Source organism: Gymnoscopelus microlampas (assembly GCF_963454915.1).
Source record: "Gymnoscopelus microlampas genome assembly, chromosome: 20".
Taxonomy (NCBI): Eukaryota; Metazoa; Chordata; class Actinopteri; order Myctophiformes; family Myctophidae; genus Gymnoscopelus; species Gymnoscopelus microlampas.
Window position 1 is genome coordinate 30,465,613 of NC_139957.1, and position 22,927 is coordinate 30,488,539.

The following is a 22,927-nucleotide window of genomic DNA, read 5'->3' on the forward strand; positions in this document are numbered from 1 at the left end:
TGGTTAATGCATTGACATTTTATACAGTGTGTGTGTGTGTGTGTGTGTGTGTGTGTGTGTGTGTGTGTGTGTGAGTAACGACGCAGTTAGCTAGCTAGCTTAGCTGCATCTGCTGTTGGTGGAAAGGAGTCGCAACCAGCGTTAGCTTGCTAGCTAGCTGGTCATCTGACTGGAGTGTAACGTTATCTCCCCGGATCGGTTGCTTTTGTTTACCTTGTTGTTATTGTTCAACCGTGTTCATATTTTAGTCCATAGTCCATGGTCGATCATGTACTAGTACTGCCGTGACCCTAGGTATCTGTATGTTGTGTTTAAGTCATCACACAATCAATAGCGTTATTCTATTGTGTGTTTTGCTTGCTAGTTAATCTAGATGCAGATTTGATTTGATTTATTTAGCACAAAATATAAAAACAATACAAACAAAAGTACACAAAATATTAAGTGTGTCAGGAGGAGGCAAGAAGCCCAAAGGGCTTATCCGAGGCCTCTACCTATGTATAAAAACATTAATAGAACATGATTAATGCAAGATTGGCTGTAGAAGTCTATAAATAAGAATGTGACCACATCTTGATGATAACTATTTTAATTTCTGTCATGTGGGAGATCACTTTTTTTTCTTTACCTTTTATTGTCTCAGGCAAGACAATATAGAACAGATTATTTTTGCCAGGCCAGTGTGGTAAAGGCAAGGCCTTGTGAACTTTGACACTGGATGTTGTCTATTGTACTATATATAATAATATATAATATAATAATTATAACAACGTAATTGTTTTTTTCAACAATCTTTTGTGGAAGCACAATTCTTCTCTTCGACAACGAACATGAAAAGCTACCTTACTCTTATAAATTAAGTTGTTATTGTTTCTGTCTCATTTCATGTTTCTTTGAGGGCGTGGGTACAATTAAGTGGCGTCTATAACAATTTAGTTAATACTGCAATCTGCACATGTCAAGTTCATTGTGAAATAGGAAGTACCGTCGTGGTGCTAATGACTGGAACCGAGCTTGTGAGGTTATAGTGAAAAGCACAATTGAAACTGTCTTCCTTTTTGCCAAAAGCTGTTCATTTTCGTCCCTGATTATGTTAGGTTACAAACATATTCTGGTTTGTTTAATTACTGCCCACAGCAGTAGAAATGTAGATGATCTTTCAGAAACGTAGGCAAAGCATTTGCTCTAAATCTGGTCATGGATGGGGAACAGGTTCAAGTCAAGTGGGTAAAGTTAATGAAATATGGCCTTTTGTGATGAACCAAAACTGTTCAACAAACATAGCCTGTTAGCTTAACCAACCTTATTATTGTTGTTATTATTTTGTGATGTTTTTATGGAGCTTCAGTGATGATTGACCCAGTAATGGATTTAGTCAGAGGGACACAATGGATTTACCATACACTATATTGTGCTGCATTCAATTCTCAAGAAGCCAAACACTTTTGATTACAAGATTGTAACCCAGGTTTCAAATACTGTCACTGTTGTCTGTGTGTTTCAAATACTGTGTCACTGCGCGCGCACACACACACACACACACACACACTCACTCACTCACTCACTCACTCACTCACTCACTCACTCACTCACTCACGTCACATGACACAGATCAGTCACACCAGTGATTGCAATTGTAAATCACTGCAAGACCACCAGCCACACCCTATAAAACAGAGTCTGTCTGCAATAGTGAGTGAGGTGCACATTACTCTGAAGCTGCTGTAGGTCTGTTTCATATTTTACCATACTCTAAATTTCCAACTTTATACATTGACCAATTGACTAAAACCAGTAATATTGTGGCTTTTAGACTTCTTCCCAAACTGATTGACCTGCTGGCACAACCTGCTGGCTGTGACTGTGAATCAGATTCAATTGGTGAATGACCATGAGGTTCAAATGTTGTTTTGTTGTTGAAATGTTTGTTCTCATTTGATAGTTTTTTGGTTGGAATGTAGATTTATTTTGGATGTAATGCTTGTAGATAAGCTGTTGTTAATTACCGTTGATCTTGTAGATCTGCTGTTTTTGTTATAATTTGGCCTTTTTGTACACATCCAGGCCAGGTTTTCCCCCATGATAAGAAAGGGGATCATGATGGCGAGCCAACTAACTTGAACCCAACTTGAATGATTATGAGTTTGTCCTACCAGAACGGGTAGGCCAAAGGGCAGCAGCCACACACTCACTTCTCCCCAATAGTAGGGGCTGCTAAGTGAAAAATCGTTACGCGGCGGATAAAAGCATGAAATTTGATACAGATGTCCCTTGGGTCATCCTAAAACATCCTAGAAGGGGTGCCCAAAAAAATCTTAAACAGGAAGTGAGTTATGGACAAAATCCAAAATGGCCACCTAAACTGTTTACCGTTGACTCAAAAGACACCAAAAGGATCTCCAAAAAGCATAAAATTTGGCACATATGTCCCTTGGGTCATCCTAAGACATCCTAGAAGGGGTGCCCAAAAAAATCTGAAACAGGAAGTGAGTTATTGACCAAATTGAAAATGGCCACCTAGTGTTGTCGATTGACTCAAAAGACAACTAAAGAATCTCCAAAAAGCATAAAATGTGGCACACATGTCCCTTGGGTCATCCTAAGACATCCTAGAAGGGGTGCCCAAAAAAGTCTTCAACAGGAAGTCAGTTATTGACAAAATTGAAAATGGCCGCCTACAGTGTTGGCGATTGGCTCAAAAAGCCTATAGAATCTTCAAAAAGCATACAATTTGGCATATATGTCCCTTGGGTCATCCTAACACACCCTAGAAGGGGTGCCCAAAATAATCTGAAACAGGAAGTGAGTTATTGACTAAATTGAAAATGGCCGCCTACAGTGTGAAAGATGATGCAAGATACCTAAAGAATCTCATAAAAGCATGAAATGTGGTACAAATGTCCCTTGGGTGATCTGAACGCATCCTACAAGGGGTGCCCAAAGAGGTTTTAAACAGGAAGTGTCCGCCTAAAGCAGTTGACACAAAAGAAAACATAAAGGGACGTCATAAAAGTGTACCATGTGCTACGTACATTGAGTGCTTCTTAATATATCCTAGAAGGGGTTATTTATTTGTTTGTTTGCTTGTTTATTAAACTTTTTAGGAAGGGACCATGTTGAAGAAATTCTAAATGGCTGTTTAAACAGTTGACCACGGCAGTCTGCATATTATGCAGACTCAATACGACAGGTTATGCAGTGCATAACCTGCCGTATTTTGTAGTCTACCTTCTGTTTTCATTTCTACATCATCTTATTTATTTTACTTTCTGCATTTTTTATTTTATTTAACTCTTTGAATCTTCTTTATTTATCTAACTCTCTGCATATTCTTAATTATTTTACTCTGCATCTTATCTTACTCTGCATATTCTTATTTTACTCTCTGCATCTTATTTATTTTGCACTCTACATCTTCTTGCTGGTTTTACACTCTATCTTCTCATGTATTTTCTTCTTGATCATTACTGTTTTTTTGTGATTAGTGTTTAGTAACTACATGTATTCATGTGTGCCATTTCGCAATTACCAGCACATTGGCATAATGCTCTGCAAGGTAACTCAGCATCCCGGCATCTACACTTTCTCGAACAGAAGGGCTCAGCTTTGCAGCCACACTTGAGTTCTCAACAAACTTTGGCAGCCTCTGGCAAGAGTGTCCATAAAGGTGTCCTTGAATCAGCGACTTTAATCCATTCATATTTGTCAGGAGATGATAGAGATTGCATAGCTTTCAGGCTTCTGGACCAAATGCCAGATTGGCAAACTGCTCGATTTGAATGTTGTAGCAGTGCAGCCCGTGGGGGAGGAGTGTTTTCCATTGAGAGACTATTAAAACTTTTTTGGGGAACCCCTTAAGATGCATTCAGATCACCCAAGGGACATTTGTACCAAATGTCATGCTTTTATGAGATTATTTTTTATGAGTGTCTTTTGCATCATCTATCAACACTGTACACGGCCATTTTCAATTTAGTCAATAACTCACTTCCTGTTTCAGATCATTTCAGGCACCCCTTCTAGGATGTCTTAGGATGACCCAAGGGACATGTATGCCAAATGATATGCTTTTATGAGATTCTTTAGTTGTCTGTTGAGTCAATCGACAACACTGTAGGCGGTCATTTTCAATTTTGTCAATAACTCACTTCCTGTTTAAGATTTTTTTGGGCACCCCTTCTGGGATGTCTTGGGATAACCCAAGGGACATGTATGCCAAATTGTATGCTTTTATGAGATTCTTTAGTTGTCTTTTGAGTCAATCGATAACACTGTAGGCGGTCATTTTAAAATTTGTCAATAACTCACTTCCTGTTTAAGATTTTTTTGGGCACCCCTTCTAGGATGTCTTAGGATGACCAAAGGGACATGTGTGCCAAATTGTATGCTTTTATGAAATTCTTTAGTTGTCTTTTGAGTCAATCGACAACACTAGGCGGTCATTTTCAATTTGGTCAATAACTCACTTCCTGTTTCAGATTTTTTTGGGCACCCCTTCTAGGATGTCTTAGGATGACCCAAGGGACATATGTGCCAAATTTTATGCTTTTTGGAGATTCTTTTGGTGTCTTTTGAGTCAACGGTCAACAGTTTAGGTGGCCATTTTGAATTTTGTCCATAACTCACTTCCTGTTTAAGATTTTTTTGGGCACCCCTTCTAGGATGTTTTAGGATGACCCAAGGGACATCTGTATCAAATTTGGTGCTTTTATCCGCCGCGTAACGATTTGGCCATTTTTTGTGGTTAGCAGCCCCTACTACAAATCACCATACACTGCCCTCACATTGACATTGCCCTCTGACCATTGACAATGCCTGACTACCAAGAGCTGCTCAAGGACTGGATGTTGACACATGTATTGAACCGTATGTTTTGTTTGTTTTTATTTTGTCAATACATGGTACATTTTCTTTACTCCGGTCTTCTGCCTTGTCTAATGTTGCCATCAATATAATTTAACTCCTTCACTTATACCATATTATGCTTTGTTCACACTAAGCATATGCTACAAGATACTCCTCAAAAGTACTTGACTTTTTGACTTGTATTTTATGCTGCAATTTTCTTTTTAAACTGAATGTGAATAGTGCCTAGTGCCCTATGTCCAATTTACTAACAAGGAGATCAAAATCTGGATAAAAAAATAATCAAATCATCTGGATCTTGGGCTCCACATGGTAATGGCATCCACTGTAAGTGGCATCCAATGTGGCTCCAATGTAGATCATACTTCCTGTGGCCAGCCTATATCAGTAGGATGTATGACGCCAGATTTGGTTGAGGTGTTGTTAGCCCAATCAATGATTGGGTGGAAATCTACATTTGAGTCATGCCGCCATTACCATGTGGATCCATTCCTGAGTTACTCATGGTTTGATTAGTGGAGGTACTAAATGTGGCATACTGGCAGTGTACACAAGAAATTTGGTGCTGATCAGTCCATCGGTTTGCAAGATTAGCTTCAGACAAGACATACTTAGTATATATTAGTTTAGAATTTACAAATGTAGTATTACTTTAGAATTTACAAATGTAGTAATAACTCACTTATGACGTAAAACATTTACGGCACTTTTGTCAGTGATGCAATTCAGCTTAAGTGAAACAAGCTGATGCACACTTGTACCATGTGTTTTAAGTAGATCTGGTTCTGTTTAAATAGCATTTGTCAGACCTGTGAACTGCCCTGATCTTGTTATTTCTGTGTCATCTCTTAATCACTAGGGCTTTACGTCAGAGGGAGTGGTTAGTTGTGTGTAGCAATTCAGTACAATGTACAGGCTTACACGAGTCCTGTCCAATTGTCACTGTCTACATATTAGAAACTTTGAGAACCAATTGTGATGCTCACTGTCACTTGTGAGCACGCTTTGCGCGTGCGCGCACATTTTTTAAAATAAAATTGAATAAAAATGGAATTAAATAGAATTGATTAATTCTTTTTATCCCTCAAAATATTAACAAATTGGTGTGATGATGGAAAACACTATTGTTAGTCACATTCATTCAACATTGTGTTAAGCTTTGTACCAGTGTTAGATTTTATCAGCCATTTTTAAGTCCAGTTTCAATAGTTTTCATCATATTTAGTCAACCTCATCCTGTTTTTATTTTGTCAAGTTTTAGTGGACTAAAAGTCGAGCATTTTAGTCTTTATCTTAGTCCATCAAAACATTAAGTATTTAGTTTTGTTTCAGTCAACAAAAACGGTTTACATTTTAGTCTAGTTTTAGTCAATGATAAATCTTTTAGTCTACTCCATTCCATGCAAACTTGCCATTTTGCCACACTGATCCCAGGACAACCCAACACTAAACACCTGGTTATAGAACCAATGTCCAGTTCTACCAACTGATCCCAGTACAGCCTGACAACACAACACCTGGTTTGGTTATAAATTATAGAACCAACCCACACTGGTCCCAGTACACAGCCAACACCTGGTTAAAGAACATGAGTCTTCAACAGGGCGTCCGGGACCCCTAGGTGGTCCTTTGATTTACAATAGGAGGGCCACCAAATGTTTGTGTGGTAGGATTTTTTTTATTTTACATTAACCACCACTTGAACCCTAGCATCCTTATTCTGAGGGGAACATTTGCTGAAAATAGCAGATCTACAAGCTCCCTATTTTCAGCAAAGAGATTTGGTGTACAGGGAAAAAAAGAGTGAACCAAGTACAGAGCCAAAGGTCAAGTTTACAAAGTACTAAGTTGAGGGTTTAAGTGGTACATTTCTGAAAAGTGAAAATCAACATATTAATAGAAAATATAATGTGTAAACAAACATCATGAATTTACACATCACTGATGATAGTGCTGTCAAATAAGTCTATGAAGCTATCTATGAAAAAGTTTATTCTGCAATACAGTATGTTAGTGGGGGGTCCCTGCTTCATCTCTCTGACAGCTAAGGGGTCCTTGGCCTGAAAAACGTTGAAGACCCCTTGTATAGAACTATACACTGATCCCATAACATCCTAACAAGACAACACTAGCTTATAGAAGTTGTCCAACGTGTCCAACGTCTAAAAACAGGTTAGAACAGTAATGCACTAACCCCCCCCACGCACGCAAGCGTGCTGCACGCTGTTTGTGTTTCTACAAGCTAGGCTAACGTTACTATTATTTATTGGGTTCGGTTTGGCTACAGGTTACAGACCACGTTAAAGACAGCTGACATTGCAACATACATTGACCATTTCCACTCACATTCTCCACACAATTCCTGGGGGGCAGAGGAGCGGGATTATATCACATCAGCCAGTTCCCTGTTCTTTAGTCCAATAAAGCCTAATTATGTTCCGTTATTGTCGCTTGGCTAACGTAAACTTGATAACGTTGGATGGATCATGTTGCAAACACCACGACTCGGCGGCAGAAGATAAACGGCGTCGTTGTTTTGTAACTTTTGTAACTGCTGGTAGCGCAGTAACTATCAATTCAACTGTGTGTGTGGCTGCACGTGCAAGCAGCTGTTTGTTTGTTTTGTTTTGACGGAAGAACCCTTGTCCCAAAACACGCTCGCCCCGGGTCTAATGCGTTGGCCTCCGCCGCGAAACACCATGAGGCGCTGTGATTTGGTGCGAGGAACGGTCATTTTTTTGATTGCCATTGAATGTTGGCATTTGGCAATCAAAAACCAGTTGGTCTATAAACTTGCTCTCTTGTAAATGATCACATGCAAGGTGCATATTCTGCATAATGGTTCATACGACCATTGTATATTGAAGTATACAGACATAGGCTGCTGCATATCTTCCTCTTTCCTTGTAACTTTAACACTACTGCTCAGTGTCAAGCCCTACAGTAATAATAGATAATCTTTTGTTTTAAGATTTAAAAGACATTTTAAATGGTCAAACTAGCAATAGAATTTGTTAAATATATCTAGGATTCTTCTCCAACTGGTTGGCTGATTGCGATCAACGGAAGCTGTATTTTTCGACCAATGACAACACTGGTTTTATGCTTGAGGAATGTAAACAGATCTGCACAGCAACAACCAGATCTCCAGACTAACCTTTTCATTTAGGTGCACCTGCGTATCATTTATGTGCACCCAAATATTTGCAGTAATATAGTTTATATTTATTTATTATTATTATTATTATTTTATTTTTTTATAATTTTTATCCCACGATTTTGTAACCCATATTTTTTCACCCAGTGCCAATTGCCTATGTAATCCTGGGTGCTACTCTCCCTCTGCCAGCCTAAGGAGAGCCCAAGCTGAAGCTCATGCCTCCTTCAATGCATGAGGAGCAAGCAGGCCGCTTCTTATCACCCGACAGGGGGGAGGTTCCCTCGTTAGACGTAGCGCGTGGAAGGAACACGTTATTCCAACCAGTTCCTTTCCCCTCCATCAGGCGCCCTGGCTGACCAGGGGGAGGCAGTATAGTGACCAGGATTACTGCATGTTTTTGTGAGGGTATTAACTACCCTAGGAGACACGGGGAGAACATGCAAACTCAACACAGAAAGTATATAATATATAATATAGTTTATATTTAAACCTTTTTTGTCAGCGCCGATAAATTCTTAAAACATTATGTTAATGCTTGCAAACTGGAATAAATGTATGTAGATTGCAAAGTTTAAACCTTCACTTATTTCTGACATTTGTATTAAACAGGTGCCATATGTGCTACCGACATAGGGTTTACTTAATGACGGTGCTAAAGCCATCTTATATTGTATTAGTAAACAAGCAATATGATGTGATTAACATTATCATTTTTGTTTACAAATAGAGCCATGCACCAGGTTTTGTTAGGAAGCGACGTTGAGGGTTCTGTAGTAGGCGAGTCATTACTGTGGTACTGCAGGTTGTTTATAGTACAACACGCTTTTTACAGCAGCGTGTGGCTGCTAGTTGTGCACATCAAACGCAAAAAAAACAGACAAGAGCTATAACTGACACAGACCGTGTTTACAAAGCATGACATACGGGATCCAGTATCCACACTGCTGTTTTAATCGTCGAGGTGTATCTGATCCAGTGTACGTAAAATGAACCTATTACATTACAAAAGAATGAGCTTGTCTCTGTCAACAGAGGATCACTGTTGTCACACAACAATTGGTGACCTATCAACAAATGTAATTGGCCAAATGCCAGCAGTCTGTGTTGATTGCGTTTTCAGTGTCACCACTTTTGGTGTGACAGTGTCAACCTGGCAGTCGGTATTACTGGTTTGGTTGGTTCGGTATTCAATTTATTGGCCGCACTGGTACAACCAATAAAAAAAGTTGGTTACACTTGATAGATTTTTGTGCATATGTGCGACCAAAATGTCGCATATTGGAGCCCTGTCCACGTAACTCCCTTGAGCTGTACTTTGTGTACTTCCGGTTAGACATTCTCAGTAGCAGTCTTACTCAGCATGATGGATATTATAAAGGAAAAACCAAATCAAACACCTAAAGGTTCAGACTCGGAGGCCTTTGACATTGGTGCATAGCTGCGTGAGAGCAGAATCCCTTTAGCCTCATGCAACATTTAGCACCATGCAAGCCTATGCAAGAAATGACTCTACATCAGGCTTGATCTTGCTTTTAATTAAGACATTTTAACTTGTGTGTTAGGATGAATTTCAGTGGGCAGGATAATTTAATCAGAACCTGTGTGGTTTTATTTACTAGCCAGCCCAAACACATTTTGTTTAAAAGTGTGTTGTTAATAAACGGTGTTTTGTCACAGCACTCTTTATAAACCACATTTTGATTTAATTGTTTTCTTGTCTGTTAATGCTATGTACATAATTTATTTGATTTCAACAGCAGTGTGCTGTCCTTGACTTCAGCAGCACTCTGTCCTCTGTGCGTTTCCCTGAAGTGGGTTATGTAACAGACATGGCAATGTTGAGTGGTCATCGGATCGAAAGAGAGAGACTGAGACTGAATGCTTCCCTGACAAATCTGTCCACCTTCTGATAACTAACAATGTAGTCAAAGAACAGGGGTTGTTTTATAGCTGTAATCTGGACATTTTCATTTGAAGACCCAACATCCCACCTCATTTGTTTGTGTCTGACTCTGAACTAATAATTGAATAGAGTCTGGTTACATAATAGCGCTAATCATCATAATAATAGCCATAGCTGAATGGGTTGAGAGGCCGCCAGGGAAACAGAAGGTCCCAGGTTAAATTTCCCCCCAGAGTGCTCAATATTACGACCTGGGCAGCCATCAGCTGGGTGAAGCTGAAACTGTTTAGTAATGTCTACATTATTATTATTATTATTGATATCATTATTATTACACAAAGCAGAATGTCAGTGATGCTAGGCATGTATGCCTATGTGTGTAGACATGTTATGTAATGGTGACCTACCGTATCTGCTTTTGTTTTAAGGCTTCTGTTTTTTTATGTTTCATGTGACAATCAAAAGCAGGTCCAGGTAATAATAATAGTATTTATTAATAGTATCACTGAAAACGGCTTGATTCATATTCGGTACATGTATCAGATCAAAGTACAAAAGAAGGCTAATGACACACAACTGAGCTTTTAGTTTTTCATGGCATTATTTTATAATTTTGTGTATTTCGAAGGTTTGCCATGTTACCAATACACTGTTGCTGAGTATGACTGAGACCTTTTTTTAAAAACATGCAATGCTGTTTCATGTCTGCTTCTCAAGTGTCATAGTCACCCTTAGTGTTTTGGATTCCTGTACTTGTGCCAAGGGTAGATGCCTGGGCTATGCCTGGACTTGATCCATCACTAGTGACTGTAGAGGCGTGCCCCCCTGGTGAAGCGCCAGAGCATTGCAGGGGCTCGCTGAGAGACTTGAGGTGAAGGTCAGTTGGATGAACAACATGAAGTTATTGGTTAATTATGCCAGCAGATCCAGGAAATGGCTGCCACATTAGTTATTATCTACATAAACTTGGCTAAATCCAACATGCATATAGAGAAATGAAGAGCACTGCTCACTTTTGGTTTCTATTCATACTGTGCACACTGGTGCTTATTCATCTGTACTGGAACGCTTGTGTAAACCCAAACTTGGCAATCGTACAACTTGTCACAGTGTAGCAAACTATTACTTGAAATGTCAGTTGAAAGTGGCGCATTGTTTGTTCACGAGGAAGAGACATTGGTGAACCTGACTTTTACTCTCCCTCTCTTTCTCTGTTGCAAATCGGCTATTGCAGATGGGCCTCTCAAGCATACTGTAGAGTAAGGATGAGTCTCAGTGGCATAATTAATTGTCATCTGCATTTCAGAATGATAATATTTTTAGACTGGCAGGGTTTTTTCCTGGCTCAAAATTCAATGGACCTTTTGTGGGGTGACTCAGACTGTCACAAATATTCCATATTTGAATATAAAAAAATATATTCTATGTACTCAACTCATCAAGTGTTAACTTAGGGATAGTTTCAACTAACAACGAAAACAATTCTAGACTAGAATATTGGAATATTATCAGTGCATTTAGGTGATTTGATCCTTAGAGGAAGCTAAATTTATTTTGCTGATCCATTTTCCATTAGCTCTCTTTGGTTAATTGTGTTATAAGTGCATATAATATATCGTATAGATGGTAAGCCTATACAGATCAAAAATAGAATATTGTAATATAATTTAAAAAGTGAGAATTTCATATATTATAGATTAATTGCGCATAAAGTGAAATATTTCAAACCTTTTGTTTTAATCTGGATGATTATGGCATGCAGGACAGGTCATGAATATATCAAAATATTAGAATATTACATAAGCCCACTCAAAAAAATATTTATAATACAGAAAGATATGTTAATTTATGCACTCAATACTTGATCTGGGCCACTTTTGAACACATTACTTCATCAATGGGGCGTGGCATGGAGCCTGTGGCACTGAGGTGCTATGGAAGCCCAGGTTTGCGATAGCGGCCATAAGTTCATCTGTTTTGTTGAATCTAGTGTGTCACACCTTCCTCTTAAAATACAACATATATTCTCTGTAGCCTGGTAAACCCCGGAAATCTCATTTGCATTTATTTTCAGGAAGGAGTCTGGGATTGCACAGGGAGTAGAGCTGCCGGTCGCTGCGTTTGCGAACCAATCAGCGGCTGCTAGGGGCGGGATCATCCAATCACCTGCCAAGTATCTTGAAAAAATGAAACGCTGTTTGTCATCGATTCTGCTACCGGAGTCTCAGATGGAAGTAGGCTGTGAAACAAAATGTGTGTCGCAAGCTTCTTCCATTTGACGGAGTCAGGTTAGATTCTCTGTGGGTTTCAGCCAAACTTTCAGGTCAGGCTAGTTGGCTGGTCAGTCAGTTACAGTAATACCATGGTCAGTAGCAGTACACCAATTACTAGTAGACTGTGGCACAGGTGCCACGTCCTGCTGGAAAAGGAAATCGGCATCTCCATAAAGCTTGTCAACATAGGGAAGCACAAAGTGCTCTAAAATCTGCTTTTAGATGGCTGTGTTGACTCTAGTCTGGACTTGATAAAACAGAGGGCATCAACACCAGCAGATGACATGGCGCTCATGACACCTTCAAGCAACTTGGATTTGGCATTTCATTTGGAAATCAAGGTCCCAGAGTGTCTGGAGGAAGAGTGAGAGGCACAGAGTCAGAGTTGCTTGAAGTCGGGTGAAGTTTCCACAGTCAGTGATGATTTGTGGTGCCATCTCATCTACTGGTGTTGGTCCACTGTGTTTTTTATCAAGTCCAAACAGTCAACACAGCCAAGTACCAGGAGATTTTTGTTTTTCATGAGCTAGTATACCATAATCATCAAGATTAAAACAAAAAAGGTTTGAAATATTTCACTTTATGTGCAATTAACTTTTGAATTGTATTACGGAAGAAAATGAACTTTTCCACAATATTCATTTTCTTTTTAGATTGATCTGTATATGCTGCTATTCATGACTGCATATGAACCGCATCATTGACACTAAATGGGCTAAATTTAAATGAGCACATCATTTACATTGCTTGTTAGGTTTAAAATGTCTGGAGTTGGGAGAAGCACTGACATTTTTATTGGTTGTTAGTTAGTTGTGACTTTTCCAGAGTTGAAATGTGTCCATTTGTTGCATTTTGCTGTCTAAAGTATTTCCCAGAGGATCAGCCTATTGTGTGGTACCAGTCCATTAGCCACACCTTTCTTCCCTTCTAAATAGTTTAGTTCTGGAATGGGGATAACAGATGTAGGGCTACAAATAATAATTATTTTTTGATTGTATATTATTTAGTATATTACAATTATTTGTTCATATTAATAACTCATTTAAAATCTGTTCCGCTTGCTCTGTTCTATTTGCCTACTTCATCACATGCTGTTCATTTAGCTAACTTTACTTATGCTCAAGCATACGTGATATACATATGCAAACTGCACGTTTGTGTTAGAATATTTGGGTCTGTTTTAATCTGGAAATATTCCCAAATCCCATTGATATTGCACTAGGGGGTTCTTGCCCACAGATACAGATCGAAAAACTGCTTTTTTAAGTGAGTTTCTGTTCAAAATTTCAATTGAGATTAGGTATGCCTAACCTTAACATTGAAGCTGTATTTGTAGTCTTAACAATCTACAGTGGAAATAAATCAAGATCACAAATTGGATGAATAACGAGAATCAGAAATGTCACCTAATGGGTACATCCTGCTGATAACCAGGGCTAAGCATACAGTGTATGTCACAATGTTAATCAATAGCTTTCAAGAATACCTTCCAGCCATCGACCAGATCACAGACAGTATATCAAGAAGCCCAATCTGAACAAAACAGGATGTGTGACCTCTGAGTCGCAGAAATCGATCCATATGTCACATTATGGTGAGAAAGACTGAAGTCAATAGCACAATTTCGTGGCTATATTTAAGCCTATTCTAATTATTGTTAAACATTTGGCTGGTGTAACAAAAGATGTGACATCGTTAACCTCCATTATTTAACTGTAGCTTGATTTAAAAAAAGTGGTCTTCTGAAAGAGAAGTAGATGTGTTTGTGCAATATGTCCATGTTGGGTGTTTTTTCCAGTAGAGCAGAGTCTGGGGATCCAAGATCATAAATGTCAGGATGATTGGTGTCGTACAGTAGCCCAGCTGTGTGCACCAGGAAGACAGACTAGAGAATCCATGTGAACCAAGCCCCCTCACTTAGCCAATCACTTAGGGGGTTCACTTTGCTTCCTTTGGTCAGCAGCCAATAAGACGGCTGGCGAGGGATGTGTTTGTAAATTAGCTAGAGGGAGCGGGACAGCGGCTAGTGTGGAGTACCTCGCGCTCGATTGCCTGCAGACAGTCGCTCAGCTACCGCAGCCCTCTGCAGTCAACAGGCAGTGCAGTGTCTGGGGAAAAAACGCCTGAATCAGCAGGCTGTCTAAGACGGGCGGAGAGGCAGGAAGGATGCCAACCATGGTCGTGTGTATGCTCGGGTCAGAACAGGACCTTGGCCAGGCTGTAGCTGACCTGCCACCTGTCTTCCGCAGGGTGAGCTCGGAGCGGAGAAAGGAGAAGTCACGGGATGCTGCGCGATGTCGACGGGGGAAGGAGTCGGAGGTGTTCTACGAGCTGGCCCAGGAGCTGCCCCTGCCCCACAGTGTCACCTCCAACATGGACAAGGCCTCCATCATGAGGCTCACCATCAGCTACTTGCGTTTGAGGACGCTGCTCAACGCTGGTGAGTGCAGTTAATCAACTTACTTACCTGTATGGGTCCATTATTGTATGTTTTGTGTATTTGCTTGGAGGATGGCACATGAACTAGGTTGCTGCTCCAGTAGTCAGTTAGTAGAAATAACTTGCACTATATGAATAGTTTTTTTTCTGTTAACTTTAAGGGAAACTCAACTATACTCACAGTGGGTGCTGAGTCAAAGGCGTATACTAAATTAAAAGTAGAACCTGCACACCGAGCTAAAGGTAAAAAAGACATCATTAGAAAAACCCGTTTTGATCCCTTGTGGATCTTCTAAAGGTAATTTCCTGAAATGACCTGGAAAATGAGTAAGTCTTTACCTATAGCTACTTCCAATCTTTATTTATAGAGTACATTTAAAATAACAGCGTTGAACCAAGGTGCTGTACACCCAGTAAACAAATGCATAAGGGGTGCAGGCTAGATTGAAAGAGTTTAGGGCAGAGTCCTGCACGGGTCAAATTTTGAGAACCCTCGCCCGCCCCGCCCGTCAATACTCAGATCCGTAGACCGACCTGTCACCCGTGATTATTTCAAAATACGAACCAGACCCACCCCGCCCGTCAAATAAACGACCCGTTGTCCGCTCGTTTACCCGTGATTACATGCAGAGTAAAATGTAAAAGATGAAAAAGATAGCAGCCTTCAACAACAGCGCAACATTCAGTGGTCCGGTTTGTACAGAAATCAAGTGAAGACGGAGGAGCGAGCTTAAGCCACGCGCACGAACGCGCATCTATGCAGCACACATGTGTCGTTGTTTACATCGTCAGATGGTTTTAATTTGAAGGTTTAACAGGATGTTCAATGTGTTTTTGTGAGTTAAGATAACTGACCAGCGTGCTCCATGCAGTTGTGCTGTGTTAAGTTACACAAGTGATGTTGTTTGGGCGGAAACAGTGCTCTCTGATTTTCACAATAAAATGATACCCGCCCACGATTAGTTCAGTACCGCCCGTACCCGTGATCTTATCGAAGTAAAGTTTTCACCCGTGAAACGCGCCCGTTGCAGGACTCTGGTCTAGGGTGATTCAAATGCTAGGGAGAAGAGGTGTGTTTTGAGTCTTGATTTGAAGGTGTCCAGGGAGGGGGCAAACCTAATAGTGGACGGAAGGCTGTTCCAGAGTTTGGGACCAACCACGGAAAAAGCTTGGTCGTAGAAACACCGAATCTGTCTCAACCCTTTGCAGTCATTCTTGTGCGTGCGAGTGTGTGTGCGTGTCGCAGTGCCCTGCCCATGCAAGCATGTTTGAGCCAGCGCACTAAATTCTAAAGAGCTGGCTGATTTATGGAATCCTGATCATTACATTTTTTTCTGGCCCACCATCCACATTTTCTTCTTAACCCTTTCTTTGTTTGTCACTTCCCAAATCCCATTCCTTCTTCCTCTCTGTTCCAGATGAGCCAGAGGCAGTGGAGGAGACAGAACTGGACAGCCAGTTGAACAGCTCTTACCTGAAGGCTCTGGAGGGATTCCTCCTGGTGCTGTCTGAGGACGGAGACATGATCTATCTCTCCGAGAATGTCAACAAGTGCCTGGGGCTGGCACAGGTCGGTTTGACATTTTCCTTTACTCGGAAATAAATTATTGTAATTATAATAATAAATAAATGGTAGTAGTAATACAAAAAAGAGCGAAAAAATGTGTCATCTGAGATTAGGTGAAATAGTGATTATGAGGCATATAAATGATTATAATAAAGGACATAATGTGGATAACATTGGCATTTTGATTGAGTTTAGACGGCACCGGGATAAAATCCTCTGGTAACTGAATTAGTCCTATATTAAGATAAATGATGGCTGCTATATTTCCACTCTCTGTTCTGTCTTTGTCCGCTGCAGTTTGACATGACCGGACACAGTGTGTTTGACTACACACACCCCTGTGATCAGGAGGAGCTGAGAGAAATGCTGGTCCACAGAACAGGTGAGGAAAACATTAGGTCTGCTCCATCATAAAATGCCTCTAATGGAGAGAGACAAGCATAGACAAGCACACAAGTCAGTGCATCAATCGTTTTTGCTCTAAGCTGGCAAATTCACACATGAAGCTGTCAGAATGAGTTGGCATTTCCCACTCCAGTCCTTTGGTCACGCATGATTAATGTTCTTTGGTCTGTACTCGCATGCACTCAGCATTATTGGCACAGTGCAGTGAATCATTGGTATATTTCCTAACTTGCTTTACACAACAGTATTAGGGATTTGTCTGAATGACCGCGTATTCAATTATTCGTTTCTGAGGGTCAATGTCAATTTATAACATTTAGACAATTGTATATTTTTCCCCTATCCATATAAACATTCGAAACGTGATGTTGATTATGTAGTACTATTTGTTAAAATGCTATCTCTATTAGTTCATACAGAAGGGTAAAAACTTTGCAAAAGGGTTGTCAGTACATTTTCGCTATGAAGCAGTTATGTACACATTAGTACAAACTGGCAATTTAGACAGCTAAAGACAGCAATATAAATAAACCCAGAATTAAAACCATGACAAATAGACTGCATGAAATGATTTAGAGCAGGTATTTCTGTAACATGCAACCATGATGACAAGACAGATTATTACTTTTTCTCTCATCCTGTGCTGTCATTTCAGGCTCCAAAAAAGCCAAGGAACCAAACTCAGAACGCAGCTTTTTCCTTCGAATGAAATGTACCCTTACTAGTAGGGGGCGAACAGTTAATGTAAAGTCAGCCACGTGGAAGGTAAGCAAAAAGAAGAGAAAAACACACACAAATTACATATATTTTATTATCCTTCTATAAATTCACAAAATCTCTGAGTTTGTCACCAGCGTATCTCGAGAACTGCCCGACTGATGATCACTCGGCATGCATATCGCAGAGGAGTGATGCGTCGAGTGGGAAGTCAGTCGGTTCAGTGGATCTCCCAAAACTATTGATTAAACCCTAATCCCCATGTATGGAGTACCCTGATGTCATCAATATTATGTCATAGGACTGACAATATACTGGCCTGGATGCCTGACACGGAACTCCATATATGGGCATAAAAGGGACACAAACAGACAGATACAGAAATCTCCATATATTGGCATAAAAAGGACACAGACAGACAGATGGGTACAAGGGGTATGCAATAACCGAGTGGGGCATGCATTACTAGCTTGCATTGTTCTTGAGTAGGTCTAGTTATTATTAATTAATTTCTGTCTTGTCCCAGTAACATCCCTGAAATAAAGCTACATTATGTAACTTTCAATCTTTACGACTAACTAAATTGTATTTGCTCTCCCTGCTCTTATATTAAAGGGTCTACACCATGAATTTTAACTTTTTCTTCATTTTTGTGTGTTTTTGGTCTCCCCCACCTCTCTTCTGTTCCAACAAATACCCAACTTCGAGCATGCAGGCTTTCATAGGCTATCTGTGGTTTTTATGTAAATTGGTCTGAAAACAGTCCGTCAGATTTGTTCCCCCTGCCTACGTCACGTCTGGGAACAATTCCTCCTGTTTTTCAGTTCTAACCAACCAAAAAAAAAAAAAAAAATCAAAAAAGTTTTTTTTTTTTTTATTTAATTTTTTCGTTTTTTTTTTTTTTTACTTTATCCACACAGAACCAGGACATAGCATGCATACAAACTGGCTCAATAGCGCCCCGTGCCAAACAGGACAATGTGCTATTGCAGGTGAAAGTGCTTTATAAGCCAGAGAGAAGTTAGTTGGAATGAGTATATCTGAGGCTTGATTTAGGCTCAAACCTTTTGAAAAACGTTTGAGGGACATAAACAATATGATATTAAATATTATTATTATTATTATTTAAATTCATGGTGTAGCTCCTTTAAGACATTTAGATCCTGTGGTCTGTTTGACAAGTGGTACTGCTTAAATTTCTTGCCTAAGCCAGCAAGCGTGCTCTATTAACTCGGTTGTAAAATATAAACACTTACAGGGGGTTCAAATCTTGGGTAAAGTTAAGAGTGTAGATTTAAGTGATTGCCTTAAATCATAATTTTAAGCAGAGGCCTTGTATGCGGCAATTAAATTGAGAAATATATATATTTATAAATGACACCCCATGTCCAAAAGCCTTATTTGCAGTCACAAATAAGATTGACTTTAGTATAAGAACATTATTCTCACTAACAGCAGCCTGTCGTGTTTGTTTAGAATGACAATAAACATCCTTTGCAAGCTTTAAGCCACATTAATACTCTTTCTGCAACTCCCCAGGTACTCCACTGTTCAGGTCACGTGCGTGTCTTTGAGACCCCCACTGAGCAGACAACCAGCGGACACAAGGAGCCGCCTGTGCCCTACCTGGTGCTGATTTGTGATCCCATTCCACACCCATCTAACATTGAAGCCCCCCTGGATACCAAGACCTTCCTCAGCCGCCACACCCTGGACATGAAATTCACCTACTGTGACGAGAGGTTGGTACTGCTCACTCCAACTTGTTCACACTTAATGAGGTTGCGTAAGGAACAAGCTTATAGTAATCTGCTGTGAGCAGTGCTCTTCACTTTCCATGAATGGATGGAAGCGCAACCGTAGCCGGTGTATTGCTCCAGAGCCACCTAGTGTTCAGGATGAGTACAACATGCGTTGAGCTCCCATTTATATTCTGTGTAAACTTGCCATCAGAAGAATTTAATATATTTTTTTAATTTGTCATGTTTCCTATAGAATCACGGAGCTAATGGGGTATGACCCAGAGGACCTGTTGAATCGCTCTGTGTATGAATACTATCATGCCCTGGATTCAGACCATCTCAACAAGACCCACCACAACTGTAAGCCCAAAACACCTCTAGCAGTACTCTAGCAGTGAATAGATCACCATTACGTAACCTCTTTCAACCTGGCGTCCTTATTTTGTGCGTGTCATTATAGGTGAACATTTTCAAAAATGAAAGTATGTTGTACAATCTGGCATGTTGAATATTTTTGCTTTGCATTGTCATCATACACTGAAGTATATACTGTAGGGCCCAGTGGTTAGTCTAGTTACCATGAGGATGCCGTTTATTATATGAACCTTAACCAAATGACTGCACTAATGGAAAACATTATAATCTCTTCTATTCTTTCAATATCTTTACATTTCCTCCAGTATTTGCAAAAGGCCAGGTCAGCACAGGCCAGTACCGAATGTTGGCCAAGAGAGGAGGCTTTGTTTGGGTGGAGACCCAGGCCACCGTCATATACAACAACAAGAACTCCCAACCACAGTGTGTGGTCTGCGTCAACTTTGTGCTCAGGTACTTTCAAGGTTCAGGAAGCAGGGGGGGGCATGTCTGTTCAGAAGAGTCAAGTACAGATTCCAATCAGTGTACTGTCAGCATGAATTATAAACTGTTGCCGATGGGATATATCTGAAAACTATATGGGGTTCAAATAACGGCGTGGCTCACTGACATCATATTGATGGCGGGACGTTCTGCATCTTTTGTTGCCACTTTTCATGATTTCATCTATAGCGAGTCATTATACTTTAGGCAAAACCAATTGACAGAGCCACACCTTAATGACAATAAAGGCACATGCACTTAGCCTTTATAATATGCCTCTGGCATATCGATAACGTCATATTGATGACTCCTCAATCATCTCCACATTTTGGCACGGATCAGTCCAGTGGTCTGTGAGATGAGCTCTGAACGGGCAAAAAGACAGACAGAAATGCAGACAGACCCTTTTTATAGATGACTAGCCTCTTACAGAGCCGTACCATGAAAAGTGTCTACCACTTTCATTTGAAAATGGGTAATCTTTGCAGGAAACCGTCCAGGATCTTCTGTCACAGAAGTATAATCATTCAAGCAAAAGATTTCTGTACTAATATCTGGTATGCGTGTTTCCTCTGCTATAGTGGCATCCAAGAGGAGAAGCTAGTCTTGTCTCTGGAGCAGACAGAGGATGTTAAGCCAGTGAAAGAAGAGAAGGAGCAGGTGGTGGAAGCTCCACCTCTCCAGTTGGAAGAGGAGAAAGGCCACATACTTGATGTGATCAAGCTGTTCAGCCAGACAGCGGAGACTCAACCAATGACAAGCTTGTATGACCAGCTGAAGGAGGAGCCTGAAGCTCTCACTCTCCTGGCCCCAGCTGCTGGAGACACCATCATCGCCCTGGATTTCAGCTGTCCTGGTAGGTACACACACACACACACACACACACACACACACACACACACACACACACACACACACACACACACACACACACACACACACACACACACACACATCCTCCTCGTGTGTAATTTGTCTGCTGTTTTGTTACCTGAGATTAATTGTACAGTTTGCATTCTGTTGATTTTAATTATTTGTATGCATCATGCTGTGTTTTTTATTCCTATATGTAGAGCACTTTGTGAGTCCTCTCTGTGAGAAGAGCTATACTAATAAAATGTAATATAGACACACACACATACTAGAGGGTAGCATGGGTCCAAAAAATTGGACCTGGTCTGAAACGGACCGATAATATTGGACCCGGCCCGAAGTGGGATCGAGGAAAACTGGTCCGAAACGGACTGAGGATCATTCAAATGTATTAGACCCGGTCCGACTGGGTCTCTAGACCCATACTGGACCCGATGCACATTTATGCTCATCTCACCGTGGCATTGAGGAGACTAGCCGTGGGTGTCACCTCCCCCCGCCCCAGCAGAGCCTCGTTCATTAATCATACAAAATTATTAATGGATGATTATTAGGGGTGTGCCGATACACTAATTTCACGAAACGATATGATACGATATTTGGCTCACAACTTCGATACGATTTCGATACGATACGCACTTTTTTTATTATGAAAATATATGGAGGAGAAAAAAAGAAAATGCAAACAAATAATTCTGTTTTTGCATTATTCAGACATGCAAACTTGTAGCTTTTCAGCTACAATAGCCGTTTTGAATCCAAATAGTATGACACCTGACCCGAAAAAAAAACATGTTGTCACTCTTTTCACTTCGGGGCCGTTTGCATGCCTGATTATTATGATTGTAAAAAAATATATATATATTTTTTTCAAAAACGATATTTTTTTTCCCCAAAACGATACATATCGTCACGAAAACGTATCGTGATATATCGCGGGACGATATATCGGCACACCCCTAATGATTATCTGTCCAAATCAGCAGGGGGGAGGCACATACAAAGCTCTCTCTCGTTTATCGTCGGTCTGTGTGAATTGCTATAATTATTACAATTAAGTTCTACTTTCAATCCATTATTGTTCACTGTGTCTGTTGTTGTATAATGTGACATGCAGCTTGCACCCATGCGCACCCACTACACACAAACAGCTGCCTGGGGCAGTGGTTCCCAAACTCTTTAGCTTGAGGCCCAAAAGAGAAATTTTATGTCTACCTCCCTGTCTACCTCCCTGTGACCTAAACTAGTGAAAAAACTAGTGAAAAAAGCAAGCATGAGCTTGTAGATCAGCCATTTTCACTACGTTTTTTTTGCTTTTTCATAGATTTCTGTATGTTTAAAAAACATTTATGTTTAAATTTCTGATTTAATTTTGTTTTTATTTTTTGAATATCTTTTGGAATATATTTTAACACCTTGGGTGCCAGAACCGTGAATCTACGGTTTTGCAAAAAGTGACATTGCATGCCAAAACCGGGAATCTACGTGAATCAATTTTTTTCTCGTTTTTTTCCACAAGCGGCTCTGGAATCACCCACGGTGACTCTGAGAAGGAAGGGACAGATGGATCACCGTGCCAAAAATACTGTCTCCCGTCCGCCCCCATTCTATCTCCTTGCAAAAAACCTCCATATTTCCTTAACTTTTTACACTGGGGAAAACCACTCATTTTCGATCCGAGATCACTCCGCCATGATGACTCGCTTGAGAGATGTTATTGTTCCAGGCGTTAGCCAGGACCATCCACCGTCGTGCACGCATATATTGTTTACAATCGGGTGCTCGTCGTGGAGTCTGCAGCTGTAAACAGCGTAGCGTTACAAACGGTGAGATCTCTGGCACTCAACGTCACTTTTTTAATACAACTCTGGCACCGAATGTGTTAAAACATTGTAGAAAACGGGAAAAGAAAAATGTACTTGTCACCCAGAAAAATGTGGATAGGATAGCCTTTCTAGCCTATACTGAATGGATACAGTCTGGCATGTCAATGTAACTTAATCAAAACCTTTTTCCAATCCTATAAAGTATTGGTTATAAAAGCGGTTATAGTCACTGCTGCACTGAATGAAAAACAGAACACAGCGTCTGCTTCTTTGCTGTAGTTTATGAAATTCTAGGGTT

General features: G+C 40.3%; 1 protein-coding gene across 2 annotated transcripts in view; it reads left to right on the top strand.

Annotated features, from left to right (window-relative positions):
- LOC311036581 (hypoxia-inducible factor 1-alpha-like) overlaps positions 1-22,927 on the top strand; it is a 30,373-nt gene that overhangs the window by 485 nt on the left and 6,961 nt on the right. For both annotated transcript variants that reach the window (XR_014599862.1, XM_084045354.1), the window contains exons 2-9: positions 14,452-14,642; positions 16,060-16,211; positions 16,506-16,590; positions 17,269-17,378; positions 18,870-19,072; positions 19,326-19,432; positions 19,753-19,900; positions 20,512-20,786. Coding sequence is in view for 1 of the 2 variants with exons in the window: in XM_084045354.1 (XP_083901480.1) it covers positions 14,452-14,642; positions 16,060-16,211; positions 16,506-16,590; positions 17,269-17,378; positions 18,870-19,072; positions 19,326-19,432; positions 19,753-19,900; positions 20,512-20,786 (1,271 nt within the window). In the remaining variant the exon portion in view is untranslated. The remainder of the gene's footprint in view (positions 1-14,451; positions 14,643-16,059; positions 16,212-16,505; positions 16,591-17,268; positions 17,379-18,869; positions 19,073-19,325; positions 19,433-19,752; positions 19,901-20,511; positions 20,787-22,927) is intronic.